The following is a 17,272-nucleotide window of genomic DNA, read 5'->3' as shown; positions in this document are numbered from 1 at the left end:
GCTAACTTCTTCATCCTAATCACAAATATGTCAAAAACAGTATGTTTGAGTATTTAAGCTTCTGCTCTCCTTCTGTCTTCAGGCCATCTCAGCCAGCTGAGCCAGCAGCAGCAACACAGGCTGCCTCTGGGACACTTCCAGGTGAGACGCATGCTCACTGCAGATGACATCCAGGACGACTTCGACTGGGACTCCATCGTATAAACTGAGCCGCTGGTGGAACAGAGGCATGAGGAGAGAGAGAGAGACGTGATGGCAGGTGAGGTGCGGAACAGGCCGACCTGCTCCTCTCACCCGTGTGCATAAACAGAAGACAATCCAACAGAAAACAAAAACGCTGAGTCATTTTTCTGATCTTGCTGGCCTTTTTTTTCTGATACAAATGGATGGTGAGTCTAAAGACAATCATTCAGAAAAGATGAGACTTGCACGGGATTGGACCAAGCCAAGATGTGATCACACATCGCCCGAGGCGAAAGGCCGCCTGAAGCTCTCTGAATTGTCTCATGTTTTGTCCTGCCCAGTGCCAACAGGGTTACAAGTCACCAAAGTGTTGTCAAATTGTCTGTGAATTGTTTAAATCTTTTGTGTTTCCTGCTACAATGTGTGTCACGTGTCTGCAAAGGTTCAGCACTTGCACCTGACGTGAATAGAAACCTTGCTTTCACCACTCCCCCCCCCCCCCCCCCCCCCCGCAGAAAATCACTCACATTCAGCAGGTCTGACCATCCCATCCTCATACCATTTGTTTGTTCGCTCTAATATTAGGCAACCATGTGGCTGTGGGTCCGTGAAACCACAGTCCGATGGAGGAAATGAATGATGTTCAGCTTGCTTCAGTAACGGTTGAGTGGAGCTCCACCTGCTGGTGTAAACAGGCACCATTTAGCGCCTAAAGGAGTTCTATGCACCACAGTCTGTCTTTATCTTTGTTCTGTCACGTTGGACAGTTTATCACTTTAAACGCCATTGTTGTGTGTGTGGAACAGTGCATCATGCCATGTTCTCAGGGTGTTACATTCACATACCACGTCAGACCAACACAAAGCCATTTACATGTCTGTGCGCGAGGTTACGGTGCTGTCAGTGTGCACTTCCTGTTGGCGAACAGCGAGCCTCCTGGTGACTGCTCAAAAGGTTTGTCTGCATTTGTCAGCTTATAAGCTATCTGATATAAAATACTGTGGAATAAGAAGCTCGAACAGCAGCCACTAATTCAAATGAAAATGAGACGCTGGCTAGACTTGGACTCGGTCAACAATAATACATCATTTTCTGAGATATAATTCATTTTTCCCAGATTTTAGGATTTTGGGAAAGTGCATATCAGTTGCGACCAGGCAGTGAAGGTCAGGCGTGATTTCAGTATGCCTCATTTAGGAGACGACGAGCAGTTTTTGCACAACACCAAACTTGATAGCGTCTGGTGGATGAGAGGAATAAAAGAAAACGGTGAGCGTTATTGTTTCTTTGTTTCAAAAGACATTTAAAAAAGAATCGGTCAGCAGTGACTGAACGAAATTTTCAAATGCTCAACTTTATTTTTTTTTACTGTGATGTTTAGTTTTGTCTGTGTGAAGTGTGTATAGTCCTCTCTGGTTTCCTTTAGCATACAGCTCCTTACAGCTCAAAAAATACACATAAGAAACAAGTAATTTGTTTGTATAAAGTGGGTACACAGTGAAATATGGGACCTTAAAGTGCTCTTTGGTTTGGAGGATCTCAGTGATTGTTCGAATGGTCAATACAAGGTCTCATTGTAAAAAAAGAAAAAGAAAAAAAGAAAAATACTCTTCATTATTGCCATTAAATGCTGTATTACAGTGACCAGCATATATATCTTGTATGTTTGTGTGTTGTCGTCCTTGTAAATAACAGTATGTTACTCCTATGTTTGCCCTTGAAAAACACAGACTGATAAAAAAAAAGTAAACTGCAAATGGAGAGAAAGTATTTTGTTATTTGTCCTTCAGGAGACATACTGTGTACATATGCCTTCAGTATATTGTAAATAAGTGAGAAAAAAAATGGCATTGGCGTTTTGTGTGTCATGAATAATCTGTGTATGGCGGTTCAACAGTTAAAAATCTGTTTCAGTGTTTATTAAAATGTCATTGACCATTTTTACTGCGCTAACCTTGCATCTGCTGTCGTTATTCCATCAGCCGGTGTGCATGTTTGTATTAACGGCATTTAAAAAGCCTTTAAATGATGAAAGGCAAGTTGCTGTGCTGTTTATGACTGTGGCACTAACATGCTGCTCCAATCAGATTTTTCAGGGTTAAAACAAAAGTAAAAGAGCAGAGAAAGGACCATTTTTGGTTACTGGGGAAACTTTTTCCTCCTTGGCTTTGTGCTGTTTTGACCCTTGTAGCTTGTTGTCCAACAGGTGTCAGCCTAGCACCAAGCAACAGTTTGTTTGCCCTCCATCGCATGTAAACTCAGCAGACCACCCATGCCTGCCTGTGTGAAAGTCACACAATGTTCTAACTGTATTTACGGCTCCTTTTCATTGGAAAAACCTGTTTAAAAAGCAGCTCTCGCCCGCTGCTGTCTGTCAGCCGCAGATGTACGCTGCCACTTTCCTTTGCAAGAGCAAAGTTGATGATTTGAGAGATCAATACAGACGCATTGCGGATGCTTGTGTCATTTGCTGTTTGCTTAAACACTGTGAGAGACTGTGAAAGGTAGCCGCGAGGCTGCGTTCCGTTACGGACACTTTCTTGGCTCTTAGCTCTGTCATTAAGGATTATTTGAGACAGCGCAGAGCTCTGTTTACATCTCGCGCCATTCATTCAGAAAGCATTCAAAAAGCTTGTTGCTTTAGATATCTAAGTGCACTAACTGTAAACTGTATTGTGAAGTGTCTGTCTTGTCTTGATAAATAAGTCAGTGGTCAATTTATCTGTATTTCCAAGTGTGTACATGTGTGTGTGTGTGTGCTGATATTACAGGGTTTGCAAACAGAGGTGCTGGCTGTGCACTAAGAGCAGACCGTGTCCTACACTGGGCTGGACCATGAGGGCTGAAACCACCTTACTGCCCCAATCCAGACACCCTCCTCCCAACCCAACCTGCCCCTTGCTCCTCAACCCGCCCAGCCCACCACCGGCAGTACCAGCACCCCTCCTCCACTCCTAGCTCAGTCACACACACACACACACACACACACACACACACACACACACACACACACACACACACACACACACACACACACACACACACACACACACACACACACACACACACACACTCCTCTCTCTCCTGCTGTGTGCCAGTCCCTCTCTCTCCCTCCACTTCCTCAAAGTGGCCAGAGCTCTTCTCTCTTGTCCTCTTTACATCCCTCCACCACTCTTTTTCTCCCTCCTCCAGCCGTGAGAGCGTCCAGCCCCAGCCCGGCCCTGTTCCTCATCACTCCGGCAAGTTGAAAGGATCTCGGGCTGCTTCTTTTCCCAAACTTCTCCTGAAGACTTGGTTTTCATTCTTGACCCTGTTTTTTGGGTCCTTAACCCTTCCCCTCCGGAGAGGCTGATCGGTGTGTGTCTGGCGTGTGCACAGCGGCGTGTGCGAGGGCTCTGGTGTCGTGAACTTTACCCTGAGGGAGTCCCTAAAGGAGAGACGTTTTCACCACAATGAATGTTCAGCTGCTGCTCCTGATGGCCCTGGTTGGCCCTTTCTGCACCTTCACACATGCAAGTAAGTGAACTCTCCGCTATCACCATCCTGCTGTGAGCACACTGTGTCCCCTCACTCCCTCTGCCTCCATGTGCCCTCACCACGCCACTCTTTGTCTGCTTTTAATCCCCACTGATCGAACAGTAACTCTCTGGAGGCTGATTTCACAACGTAGAATAAACTCTGTTTTCAAGTTTGCATCATTAACTGCTTAACTAAGTTCTTCTGTTCAAATAATTGTAAACGCTTTTCTTATTTTTTTTGTCTTTACTGTTAAATCATCTCTGAAACGTGCTTCTGACCTCAGCAGCTGTAGTCCTGCCCATGTGCTCCACCTTAGCTGAGAATCCCCCCGATGGAAAAGCGAAGCTTGAATGTTGAAGCTGTTCATTTAACAAAGAGGGCGCATCTCAGATGGATAGTCTGTGCTGATTTGAGCAGATCAACCTACTTCTGTCTCGCTATCGTTTCATTTCCGCGCTGCTCCTGAGCATCTGGACAGCAGGAAAAGTTTGATTTGCAGACACGAGGGAGAAATGTGATGTAATAGTGGGAGCTCTGCTGCCTCGTGTCTGTAAATTCTTGGCACTGGCAAAGAAAGGAAGAAAGGAATATCCTTTGGATGGCTCCCAAAACAGTGCTCATACACAGGGAGGGATGAGGAGGGGGGGCTGTAAACTGTAACATACACCGTACACATTAATCTGAAAGTTTATCCGCTGTCTCCTCTCACTTTACCCCTGATTTTCTCATTTCTCTCTCAGCGCAACCGCTTTCTTCCTGTTCCTCTGTTTTTTCTTTGCACCTCATGCCTCTCTTTCTCCCTCTATGTATGTATGCATGTTTTCCCTTTCTTCCTTTCTTTCGGCTTCCTTCCACTCATTCCTTGACCAGCAGTGTTTGCAGGCAGGCACGGGGGGTGTGGCTGAGGCCAGGGGGAACTGTAGGGCAGGGCTGGTTTGCGTGTGAGTATTAATAGAGAGAGGCTCTATATTTAAGAGGGTCATATGGATGAGAGAGGAAGAGAGAGAACACCCAGTAAATGATGAGCTTTAAGAGGGGCCCCACCCTCTTTTACCCGCATGTTGTTAGACCATGCGGCACACCACCCCTTGGCATTTACCCATCTTTGGTGGGGTGTCGAGCTATACCACTTAAAACCCCACCTCTCCCCCATCTCCTAACAGTCCTCCACCTTTCCCCAACGCTCTGCCCCCTTCCCCTGTTCCAGTCTGATGAGCCTGGACCCCGGGGGACAGGGTTGGTGTAGACATGGGGGGGAGCAGAGAGGGTTTGGGCCTATTTTTAAACAACAACCTTTACCAGTCGGACACGACATGCCAGCCTCATTTCCATGGAGGTCCTTAAACTTTCAGAGTGAGTCCTAACTCAGCCACCTCAGTTTTCCAAAGAAAAGGGGAAACAAAGAAAAAAGCTCATTCCACAACTTTGACTCACAAATGGGGTCTTTTAACTCCCTCGCGACTGCTCACTTAACTAGCAAACCCCATGTATCCTGTAAAACCTTCACACTGCTGCCCCCACCCCCTCCGGTCTCCTTCTTAATGAGTTTTGTCTGCCTCTCTGGGCCTACAACATCCCCGTCACATCTGGCTGCTGAAGAGAGAGGTCAATGCCCTTTGTCTGTGCCCACTTCTAGAAATGACTCAAATGTTGCGCTCATACTCCAAATATGAGACGTATGCCTGTAAAGGCCGTGCCAGTGGAGCGCCTCTCACGTCAGCTGAGTATCATTTTGAGAGGGAAAACGCTCAGTCATACTTTCAAATTTTTCCGCAAAGAGAAAGAAACATCTGCTTATGGAAAGGAACGTGAGGCCATTTTTGGCCGGCACCAGGCCCTGACAACTTGTCCCTGTAGCAGGGCTTCAGGGAACGGCCCAAACCTCCCTGTGGAAGTTTTTTTGTGTGTGTGTCTCCTCCGTGAGGACTGACACAAATGTCTCATATCTGTAGCACCTACGTGTGCTGCAGGGTGAGACATGGTGCACGAGAAAGTAAGAAAAAAATAGAGCTGCTGACTAAGGGACACTTACACAACCGGGTGGGGGTTTTATGATGTGGGAGTCGGATTTGAAGGTTAGGAGGTATGTGATTAGAAATACATTAAGTGGCCAGGAGTGTTGCTTTTATCTGGGCTGTTTAATTTTGTTTGCGAGGAAAGAGCAGGATTACAGTGATGCCACAGCATGGTCTGTTTATGTAGTCATTTGTACGGTGGTTGCATTTCACGTCGTGCCTGCCCTGATTCATTACATTTTAGGAATTTAATCAGGCCTGTTAGGCCTAAGATTAAAGGCCCACTTGAGCTAGGTCTGGACTAGTTTCTGCCTGTGGCGATAGAGTCCAGATGGAACCTGTCCTCCTATCTAAGTTAGACCAGCAGGGGAAAAAATGATTCCTTGTATGAGCGAGGACGCTCCTTGTGTTGCATCTGTGATAAGACCGGCTGAGAATATTCCACTCAAGCCTGTCTCCTGCCTAAAATCCCCTGTGTGCAGTGCATGTTGCGCCCCAGTGTCTCCACAGCTGACTCCTACTGGTTGAGTGGGGGAGGCTATGCCGTGCGGCATCTCACCGTAGTGCAGTGAAGACGGGCAGGGTGCCTATCTCTCTCACATTTCCCTCCTCCAGCACAGCAAAAACATTCCTGGGCTCCAAAGGTGGACGCTCTCACACTCCCTCACGCCGTGTTCATGGACCCTTTGCCTCCTACGCAGGACTGGGAATTAGTAGCTCTGTCTCACACACAAACAGGGGGCCTCGGTGACAGCTGATCGTGATTTTAATGGATGAAAGCTGCTACTCCCTCCTTTTCTGTCTCACATTGTATATCATTGTGTCCCTCCCTCACTCTTTCACTCTCTCTGGATGTTTTATTTATGCCAGGCAGGAGTGAAGCCCCACACGGGTGCCTCCACCTCTGTCTCCCAGCTTTTTGCTGTATTCCTTTTCTGATTTTCTTACTTTTAACTCTTTTTGCCTGCCTTTTACACCTCTCTGTCCCTCCCTCTATATCTATATCCTATCATTAAAGCTTGTCTAAGGTTGAGGGAGATTTTAAACCCAGTATTATTCACAGTCCCAATTACTTTGGTCCATTATTATTTGAAATACTTACTGGAGCCTATTTTTACAGACAGTGTCATCACCTCATCTTAGCTGCTGTGTGCTTTTTGTGTCCTGTTTGTCCATAAACTTTTTGTCCTCAACTTAACTTTAACATAATGAGTGGGGAAACATATCTTCAACCCTTTGATTTTAGCCGATGAGCAGCCATGAAAGTAACGTATACGTAAACACAAACACGCATAACAACATGTGGCATGAACTCATTGCACTTGCTAATGCTTGTTAACAGGCAGCATGATTTCAGACTGTTTCATGCTTCACATGGAAATGGATGTGAGAGAGCACATGTGGTCAAAATGATGTAATCATGGGTAAAATGACCTGGGTGCACCACTGAAAATTTGGAATAATAAGGACAATGCCGCAGTTACGTAAACATTTCCCAGTCTAGGACTGAGAGAATGAAAAGAAACTGGAACGGCTTCCAGTCCTGCGGCGCTTTTACTTGCTGAGGGTTGCAGGGAGCTGAGGTTCCTCACAATGCCCCTTAAGCTCAGAAGGTTTAAAGTGTGTGGTCATCAGAAGCAGAGTGTCGTGTGTTGACCCATTCTCAAACCCCTATGGCGAGAGAAACCCTCACCAGCTTTAGGGGTCCTGTTCTGGATCTGAACCCTGTTCTCTGACCCCCCTGAGGATTAACTTACATGCATGCTAACCACTACACATGGACACACTTCTTGCTGTGAGCCAAGGCAGCAAACCAGAGGCAGACCTTGTTCACAATGAAATCAAGCAGCAGAAGGGACACTGGGCTGCTCCCCGGCCGTTCTCTCAAAGCTCCCCTCCACTATCTTGCGTTCCCTTCTGCCCTCCCTTTCTTTCTCTCCCTTTCTCTCCAGGGATTCGGCCCTCTCAAAGGCTTCAGCAGCAACAAACCTATCCTCAGGGAGTGGCAGGGTCAAGGGAGAATGAGACGGACGAGAAGTAGATTAAAAGGAAAAGAGAGAGGAGAGGATGTAGACTGCAGCAGTCGTACTGTGTTACTCACTAATGCAGCTGTATTTAGGATAGTCCACACGGTGGGGAGGAAATACTACTCAGATCTAATTGTGGGAACTGTACACATAATGAACCAATTGTTAGAGGAGGCTGAGGGGGTGATTACAGATAGCGTACGACCATACTCTGGGAAGCACAGACCATTTTATCATCGCTTACAGACTTTCCAAACAAACAGTCGTCTTTTGAAAACCCCCCTTCAGTACTCTGCCGCAGTGGGAACAAATGTTTTGTTATATTTACCCTGTCTGTTGCTAATGAACCCGCTAGCCAACACAAGACTAGGAATAACTGCACCAGTCCAGTCATTCAGTGTTATTTTTACCCTTGTAAAGTATTCTCTATTATTTCAAGTATTTAGAACAATCGTAGAAAACGGACATGGAGAGAGCATGATGTCAGACGCTAAGTTTAGAAAACTCACACAGACGCTTGTTTCTGGTCTCTGGAGTAAGAGATTGGTGAAGGAGACGCAGATTTAAGGGGTTTTTTCTTGTCAGTGGAAAGTTAACTGTATGCCGTAATTTTAGTGCCACACTGAATTCCACCTCCTTAATTCTGAAGCAGCGCTGTCCAGGCTGAGCTTCCAGTTGTGGCTGGGAGGATGTTGAATGTGGGAGATGTAGCGAAGGTTATTGGAGGGAAATGATGAGGTTGAAGCCAGACCGCTTCATAGTCCAGGCCTTGATGAAAGACACACTGGTAAATACAAGTCTTTGCAAAATACTGAATGGGAGCCTCCATTTTACTGCAGGCACAGAAGGTCTTTTTAGCTCTGGCAAAACCTGATTTTAAATGTTGATCATCCAAAAAAGTTCCTCATGAATGATCCTGGATGATAATTAGACATATCTCTGAGAAAAACAGGAGTTAAAGATGGTTGTAAAGTATATGGCTGACATTTCCTCAAGGTGTTTGGTTTACTATTTCATCAAGCCTCCCTGAGAAGTGGAAAAAAAAAAAAAAAGCTGCAGATGATCCAGTTGTGGTGTTTCGTCGCACGATCAGGCGTTGTCCCTCCAACCGCACCCTTCAGTGACTGCACATGTTCAGCAGCTGAGGGTTAACAAGCTTTCCCGCGCTCTCCTCACACGTCAGCTGCAGCGGCAGCTCCCTCCACAGGAAATGAGGCAGAGGATGTGGCATGCCAGTATGCTAACGCAGAGCCTTAAAGACAGGATGGGGGGAGGGGGGCATTTTATAAAGTCATGGGGTGTGGTGGTCATGTTGTCACGATAGCCATGTGCTGGTGATGGGGAGAAGACGGGAAAGAAGAAAGGTCCTGTCATCATACTATATTAGTATAATGATAATGACTTTATTTATGTAGCACCTTTCAAAATTACTGTTTCAAAGCGCTTCACAACCAAGGACAAGTACAAGAGGGTGAGAGAACAGTCAAATAAGTTGTCAGAGTCATCAGAGTTAACAGAGGACCTCAGGTTACAGGCTGGTGACTAATGGTTTGGAGGCTCTGCCAGGTAGCTCAGTGTGATCCCGTGCAAGGCCTTAAAAGTCAAGATTAAAGATATCATCATGCTTCCGGCTGCATTTTGGACACCCTGAAGCCATGTTTCGTCTAGATTAATTATAACTAGTTACATTTGAACAAATCTGCCACAGTGTCGCATTTTTTGGTTGTATGAAAACACTAAAAAATAAAAAGTCAACAGGATAAACATATAGTAATCTTGACATATCTCTGTTAAGATAAATGTGATATTATTTCATCCACACGAACAAAAAGTTTGTTTTCAGTCCTGGAAAATTTTAGTTTTAACTTTATAACAACTATATTCAATTTATCGTTGTGTTGTCCCTTTCTTCTTATAGTTAGGGAACTGATGACAAAAGCAATATGTACAATTACAACAGAAACAGTTCCCCAGCTGCAAACTGTTAATCCTAAATTTATACCTGCATGTGAACCACCTCTAATTGCTCTCCCCAGGCCCCACAGTTTTCCCAACAAGCGCTGATGACGGGGTCACTGAGATCACAGCAGACACCACCGCTGATGCTACACACAATCCAAAAGACAACCTTAATGTTGTCACTGGTCCTCCTCCAACTGACCCAGTGGCGGCTCCTGGTGAAGTTGCAACAGAAGTTGCCACAGTGGCGGTGCCTCCTTCCCCTGCGGTCACTACTGAGGAGCCCATTGCAGAGACACAAGCCCCTATTGTTGTTACTGCTCCTCCACCACCACCACCAGAACCCGTTAACACCGACGCTCCTGCTGTGGAGACTGCAGCCCCCTCTGAGGTAACAGAGGCTGACGTCCCATCCAAGGGGACGGCAGTGGAGCCGCATGAAGAAGTGGTCGTTGAAGGAGGCAACGTCGGTGAGGAATGTGTGGGGGGGGTGGATGTTGAAGTGTGGGGATGTAGTCAGGTGACATGTAGAAGTGACTTAAATCTCTCCAAAAATGAACCTCCTTCCTCTTTCACTTTCCAACTCCTGCTCGTTCTCTGAGCTCAATGATCTTCTCATAGATAGACACACATTTGATTCAGAGAGTGAAAATTACCCATGAAATTTAATTTCGCTGGTCTACATAGAAGATGAAGAATAGAAATATAAAAAGCAAAGTTAAGTCTAAAAAATTAACCTACTCTTGTCTGTCTGTCCTACAGAGGGCCTTAGTTCTGGCCAGGTAGTCGGCATCGTGATTGGCGCTCTGTTGGCTGTGGTCATCGTCATCGCTGTGGTGATTGCCGCTGTAAGGAGGATGGGCAAATACTCGTAAGTACCCCCACCTCTACTGGCTGTGAATGCAGACAGTTAAATGAATGCTGTGCAGTGAGTCATCACTTCAGGCTCCCTCTAAATATGGAGTGAAACAGCATGAGCTTTTAGTCATCGCTGACACATCCTGTGATGAAATAACACAGGCAGTGACGTAATTGGTCCTGCAGAGAGTGTTGCTCTGTGTGAGATCAGATGGCCTCACATGCCCAGCACAAACTGCCATAGCTTGTCAACCAGAGTTGGTCTCTGCTGTAAAGACATATTTGAAAGTGAACCAACCTTCATGAGAGTAACAGAAGTGACAGTACTCCTGCAAACTCCCCTGTGAGACTGCGATCATGAGCTGCATGTCCCGCTAACGAATGAATGTTTCTTGTGTCACAGGTCTGCCAGGAACAAAAAACCTGCGAAAAAAGACAGCATTATGGTTTCTGTAACATCCTCTATTTGATTCTTTCAGCCAGTCCTTTTTAACCCATCATGATCTTAATCCATGTAAAACATCGCGTCCTTCTCCCAAAACCCATTGACAAAGTTTGACGCTAGTTGCTGCTTTTGCTGACACAGTCCCATGGCCCTGGGAGATAAACTGGGCATTCATGGTGACAAGTGGCTCTATTTGGCATTGAATCGAGCTTGTTTATTGACTCAGTGTCTGTCTATGTGGCCAGTGGTCATCAAGCTTTACATCAACAGATTTGATCCCCTGTGTTTGTCAGAGGTGAGGCAGCAACACAAAGCTGTGAGCTTCTCTTTGTTTTCCTAATTATCAGTTTTTCTGTGGTCTATTTCATTATTTACTCTTTATTTCACAGTTTATCGTCTTAAACTTGCTGCCACCTCAAGCTGCTCTCTAAATGGGGAAAATGCAGTCCAAAAGCTAATGTTGTGAACTCCTGAACAAACTCCTTTAAAACAAAACGTCCTCCTTTTAATGCTTTGATAAACACACCCCTCTGTATTTACCCACATTTTTAATCATCCAATTAAATCTTCAAACCAGCTTTATTCACCGCCCATATGAAACTTTAATCTTTAAAACGCTCAGACAGATAGAATAACTCGCCGTCCTCAACCACTGACTCTTTCTCTGTATCCCACAGCCCTTAAGGAAAAAGTCGGCCAAGCAGCAGAAGCACCCAAAGTTCTGGAAATTCTGAACTACTGAGCTGTGACGTCACTTCCGATCATGAAAACAAGCAACAGAACTAAATTCTCTTCAGGACTTCTGGACTATTGCCAAAAAAAAGAAAAAAAAAGTAAGAGGGGGAGGCTTGTGTGTGTTGTATGTATGTGTACTGTATGTATGTGAGACAAGAGGGGGGTGCATGAGCAAACATCCTCACCTCCCCCGCTACCTCCCAGACCCCCAGGAGCCGCTGATATAAAAGGCTCTCTCCTCCCTCGCTCCCTCGGAGAGAACAAAATGTGTTGACGGCAGGATGTCGCAAAGAATTTCAGGCCTTTTCAAATGCATTTTGTTATAGTAAAAAAAGAGAGAGAGAAAGAGAGGGGGAGAAAGAACGGTGGGAGATCATCTGACATCTAGGGATAAAATCTCTCTCCTTTCAAGAGATTTACATTTGCATGGAAGTTTGAGAGGACTCAAATATGGAAAATACTGACAAAGCTGAAGGAAATTAAACACACAAGGAAGGTGGGAGCAGTAGAGAAAGCAGGAGAGACTGTCACAAATTCCACAGGATGTATATACAATGCAAGGAGACTACATAGTATACAGCTAATGACTTTCTCATATGTTGCAGTTGCATAGGCTAGCGTTTGATATTTTGGAATACACAGTACATACAGGCAGCCTTAGGCTACTGTTGTGGTTAACAGCCCTTTAAAGCAACCCTGAGCACCATTTAAAGCCGCTTCTCACGTAGCCAGAATCCCTGATATGTTGGCCAACTGTATGACGCACCGTGTGCAGAAGTTGTTGTGACATCAGACTCATGAGCTTGGAGGGCTAGCATGGGGCTAACGGGAAAGCAAAAGGCACCCTCGTTGCAAGAGTAACGTGACATTCTGCCCACTTTAACACTGACATATAAAAACCTAATACATATCTGTGAAATTTAGCAGAAGGGTTTGTGCCACTGTCTCTGGTATTCTCGAGGTAGTTAGGAGGATTTTAACTTTTGAAGTGCATTATTAATGTGAATTGACTGTACTTTTTAACTGCCACCCATTCCAAAAAGAACAGCTTTCTGGCTTGTTCCTCGTAATGGCTTACACACAGCCAGTGGTTAGACGTAGTCATAACATTGTCTTGACAATGTATTCATAGTACTTGTGTTTCTAGTTAGATTATCAGAGCAGCCATCCAGTCTTTAAATTCAACTAACCCCAGACTGTGTGCACAGGGTGACGTTTTATAGTTGCACTTAGGTTTAGTGCACAGTGTTAGGCAGCAATGCCCGTTTTTATTATTTCTGCAATTGTCAGTGTGCTGAATGGGTGTACAATAATGAGGCCTCAGCTTAGCGCCGCTTGCTTTACAAACTCGTTTAATATGTGCACTGAATGAGTGATGTAATGTTTAATGATTATAGGCTTTAGACACTGCAAATGTTTGCAACGACATGTGTTTGTTTCCTCTCTTCTGCTTTGCCACATATCATCAGTACTCGGTCTATAATTTGTGCCATCTGATCTGTTTGAACTCTTTTAATTTAAATGCAGTGTTTTTGTTCATACTGTTTCAATAAAAAACTGAAAACACTCCACAAAATATGTCTCCAAATTGTGAACTGAAAGCTCTCTTTTGTCTTTCGTGTGTGAGAAAGCATCCCTGAATGGCTTTTTTGGATATCTGTTTATTGTCCCTAGACATTTCCTATCAATTAGATTACATAGTCACCCTGGCAACGCCAAAAGGCAACACATTCTTGAGCACCACTGTATTCAGTATTGAGTTGGGGCAAAATACTTGTGACATCTTATGACCCTTATTTGACTATTTCCAAGTGCAATCCACACACATACAAATCAAGTTTCCACACAGGCTGCATCCAGTCCACTGATTGGTCCATTCAAGTAAAGCTCCAAATTCAAAAAAAAAAAAAAAAAAAAAAAAAACCTTTTCAGCAGGGAGACAAACGGCACCAAATATGGAGGAACACATGGCTTTGAGCCGTTGAGTCGGTTGAGCCTTCTGACAGTTAGGTGGTGTTTTTATGTCATGTTGTGGACTTTTTCATACAGTGCTGTTAAGCTGAGGCAAGGCTCCAACAGCAGGCTGTGAGTCGCACAGAGATGCTCTGTGTCTGGCTTCCTCTCCTCCGTGTGGTTTTAGGCAGCAGCCCAACGCCCACCTCCCCAGCCTCTGCCCCACCGGCGGGCTTCATAACTCTCTTTAGCTCACTCTCTCGCCTCAGACTGCTGGGAACAATGGAGTCTTTTGAGAGGGGCAGATGGAGAGGCTATGGGCTGTGGCTGTGGAGCTGCTCGCCAGCAGCTGCCTCTCTCTCCTTCAGCAAGGGGGAATTCTGTGCATCGCTACAGGGAGGAGTCACTTCCTGGGTGGGCCCAGCATTGATCATGTGCGTTTACACACTCTCTTAGAAATACTCTAAAAAAGACCAAAATCGCCAACTCTGTGTCCTCTGTGCAGATGAACACATGTTAAACCTATCACAACATGTTCCAGCAAAATGTCCCAGCAGATGCAGTTATTAAGATGTGCCATAAAAGTGTGTGATTCACTGAGAGTCAGACTCATGGTTCCAACAGTACACACACACACAGGTCTGTCTCATATTTAATTATCAGCCTCAAAACCGCCTGTATGTGGTGTGCAGGCATAAATATGAGCTGAGTGTGTGGAAGCTCTGCGTTCATGTGTTTGTGTGATCCAATGTGTGTGCGTCTGGGTTTGTGCACGCTGTGTGTTGTGTCTGTAAAAACAATGTGCTCTATGAGCCGATGGGTGCACACACGAACTAAATCCCAGTAATGGGGTCGGCTTTTAGAACTCAGTCACTACACAAAGTTTCCCTCATCTGGAGCAGACTGAAACACGAGGAAGGAAGAAACTGCTCAGCTCCAGCAGACAGACAGATGAGGAAATATCTTCCCCTCTAAATAAAACCAGGCCAGTGTATTTCGATTTAACAGAGGAATGTTTGTATGTATTTTTCTCTTTGCAGCAACAACCAAAAATACCAGGTTACTTATAGCCAACTGTGAGCTGCCTGTTACACTCCACACAGAAGAAACAGGTGGTCTGAACTGGTCATCATTTTAATTGGTAGGAAAACTGTTGGTGCCCACTCAGCAAATTATAATCCTGACAGTGTAAAGCACAGATTGTATAACAATAGAGGAATGAGTGGGTTTTTTTTTTTTCTTTACTCCCAAATATATGCCTTGAAATAAACACCAGGCATCAGGCAGATTGTCTTACATTTATTTTTGGCAGGTGAGCTCTGTCCGTCCTGCAAGATGTTTTGTTTTGTGCTCACTCTTATCAATTCAAAAATACTTAAAATCAACAAATTGTAAAGGAAAAAGCTAAAATTGATGAAAAAGATCACAAATTACAGACGCAAAACCACCTCACCCTATCCAGAAAGAAATCTATGAACAAGGAAACAAATAATTAAAATCTTCCTTTTTCGCCTTTTTTAAGTTCCATAACTTTGGTAACTTTGGTGCTTACAAAATGCATAATCTCCATATCAATTTTTGACTCAAATTATTAATTACAGTATTTGAAATTGCAATAAAACCTTCACTGTGCTGTGGCAAAAAGTGGCACACCAGTTCCACTTCTCCTTACTGTTCAGTTGCTTAACACCACTAATTTACCAAAATAAAAGCACAACCCAACTTGTTCGTTTACCAGTTTCAGTAATTCTGGGCATTAATTAATGCTTTTTAAGCAAACGCTTGGATAATTATCTATTACACATCAAGCATACATGCAACTGCATCTGTTCAATTTGTGACGCAGAATGTTTTAAACGTTTTCCCCAGACTGAGCAAATCAAGGGCAAAACCAAAACAAGTGACTGTCGATACAAACAGAAATAGAAATCATGTTTCCAGTATTCAGCATGTTTGGTTAATGAAAATAGTACAGATGCCAATCATCTCATTGGAATATTATGTAATACCAGTGGTATACCCACACACCGGGTGAGCAGCACTCATGCGGGCTGGCACGTTCACACCTTTAGGCAGAGTCGCCAGTTCAACAGCTGCACATGTCAGTGATTGTGGAAAACAGCCGGAGCATGTGGAAGATACACATACGCAGAGAGAACATGCTAACTCCACAGAGAAAGGTCTCAGCTGGGCAGGACCTTAATGCTACTATCATGTCACTGTGTCAGAGACAGTTTGAGGACATCGAATGCTCTCAGTTCAGTGCCATCATAAAACCGCAGGATGTTTCAAAAATGTGCAAATGCATTTGTGGTTATAAGCTTATGCGTTGTTTACATCAACAGGAAGTGATTTGATAGTTTGACTGTTGTTACAGATATGAAAGAATATGAGTATTTCTACATTATAATATACATGTATGGCAGACAAGACACTAGTGTAAACAAGCAGTGGTTTTCTCCATGTGTGTCACTTGCTTCTGTCTGCACTCTGCAGTATTCATCTCATGGAGGTGACATGAATGCCATCCATCAGCGACTGGAGCTCTGTAGCAGCGCGTAGGTCTGCTTGCGTGCGAGGAGCGCCACATGTCAAGCCTCTAGAGCGCAGGGGTTTGTGATGTCATGAGATAAATGTCAGCAGATAGGCCTGTGGGCTTTGAGGGCTGCAGACAGCTGGATGGAGAGGGTGGGGCAGGGTGGGGGGGGCACAGGAGGGAGATACAGTTGGGTGACAGGCATAGGGAGTGTGTTTGAGGGTGTGGTGAGATACAGTTTGGATGATGCAGTTGAATTTGCTTGTGTGTGATTGTGAGGCAGCAGAGTCGAAGACAGTGAAACGGGAGAAGGGCTGTTGTTGTGTGTGTGGTATGTAAGCGTGTGTGTGCAGTATCTTTGCACATGGTGCACTACTTTATGGGGGTCAGGGTGCATCTCTTAATGTGTGTGTGCAGAAATGAGAAGGGGCAGTGATTCTGGAGGGCACATGTGTGTTTATTGGACTTTGGGGGATTATTAGCATGGGTGTGGTCAGGTGTGTGTGTGTGTGTGTGCGTACTGTAAGTACAAAAACATAAAGTACAGAGGGCCACAGTTATGGGCACTCATGAAAAGCATCATGTGTTTTTGCAAAGAACAGTTTGTATTTGTGTTCCGACGTGCTCACATTCACACGTTCTTCCCTGCTTATGTGGTATCCCACGACATGAAGCAAGAATACTCTTTCCTGCCAGTGACATATGTTGACTGAGCACAGGCGAGGCTTTGTCTGTGTTGTGTGGCACACACTTTCTACAAGGGACTCTTATTGTTTCATACCAAAGCCCTGTTTACTAATCTGCCGGATTCACAGGCGAGTTGTGGACCACCTCTCTCCCTCTCTGTCTCTTTTGTGTTTTAGGTTCCTGTGGATGGTGAATGTTTCATTGTGCACAGTCACTGGCACAAACCAGAGCCCACTGCCACAGGATACACCATCACGCACATAATCTGAGCCACATTTTGTTTCATTTTTTTCTCTCACAGTCACTCAGTTTCCTGTTTGCTTTGAGAGTTGTCCTCAAGAATATCAAAAACCTT

General features: G+C 44.8%; 2 protein-coding genes across 2 annotated transcripts in view; both read left to right on the top strand.

Annotated features, from left to right (window-relative positions):
• Positions 1-2,134, top strand: part of LOC139335668 (forkhead box protein J3-like) — a 60,979-nt gene extending 58,845 nt beyond the window's left edge. Inside the window, exon 13 of the mRNA XM_070969387.1 lies at positions 83-2,134. Coding sequence (XP_070825488.1) covers positions 83-204 — 122 coding nt within the window. The 3' untranslated portion in view covers positions 205-2,134. The remainder of the gene's footprint in view (positions 1-82) is intronic.
• A 1,023-nt stretch (positions 2,135-3,157) lies between these two features.
• On the top strand, positions 3,158-13,313 carry pdpn (podoplanin). Its single transcript, XM_070967587.1, has 4 exons — positions 3,158-3,699; positions 9,781-10,173; positions 10,466-10,574; positions 11,684-13,313. The coding sequence occupies exons 1-4, from the start codon at positions 3,636-3,638 to the stop codon at positions 11,688-11,690; spliced, it is 573 nt and encodes a 190-aa protein (XP_070823688.1). The 5' UTR covers positions 3,158-3,635; the 3' UTR covers positions 11,691-13,313.
• The last annotated feature ends 3,959 nt before the right edge of the window (positions 13,314-17,272 follow it).

Source organism: Chaetodon trifascialis, chromosome 8 (assembly GCF_039877785.1).
Source record: "Chaetodon trifascialis isolate fChaTrf1 chromosome 8, fChaTrf1.hap1, whole genome shotgun sequence".
Classification (NCBI taxonomy): Eukaryota; Metazoa; Chordata; class Actinopteri; order Chaetodontiformes; family Chaetodontidae; genus Chaetodon; species Chaetodon trifascialis.
This window is presented reverse-complemented; position numbering and strand designations above follow the sequence as displayed.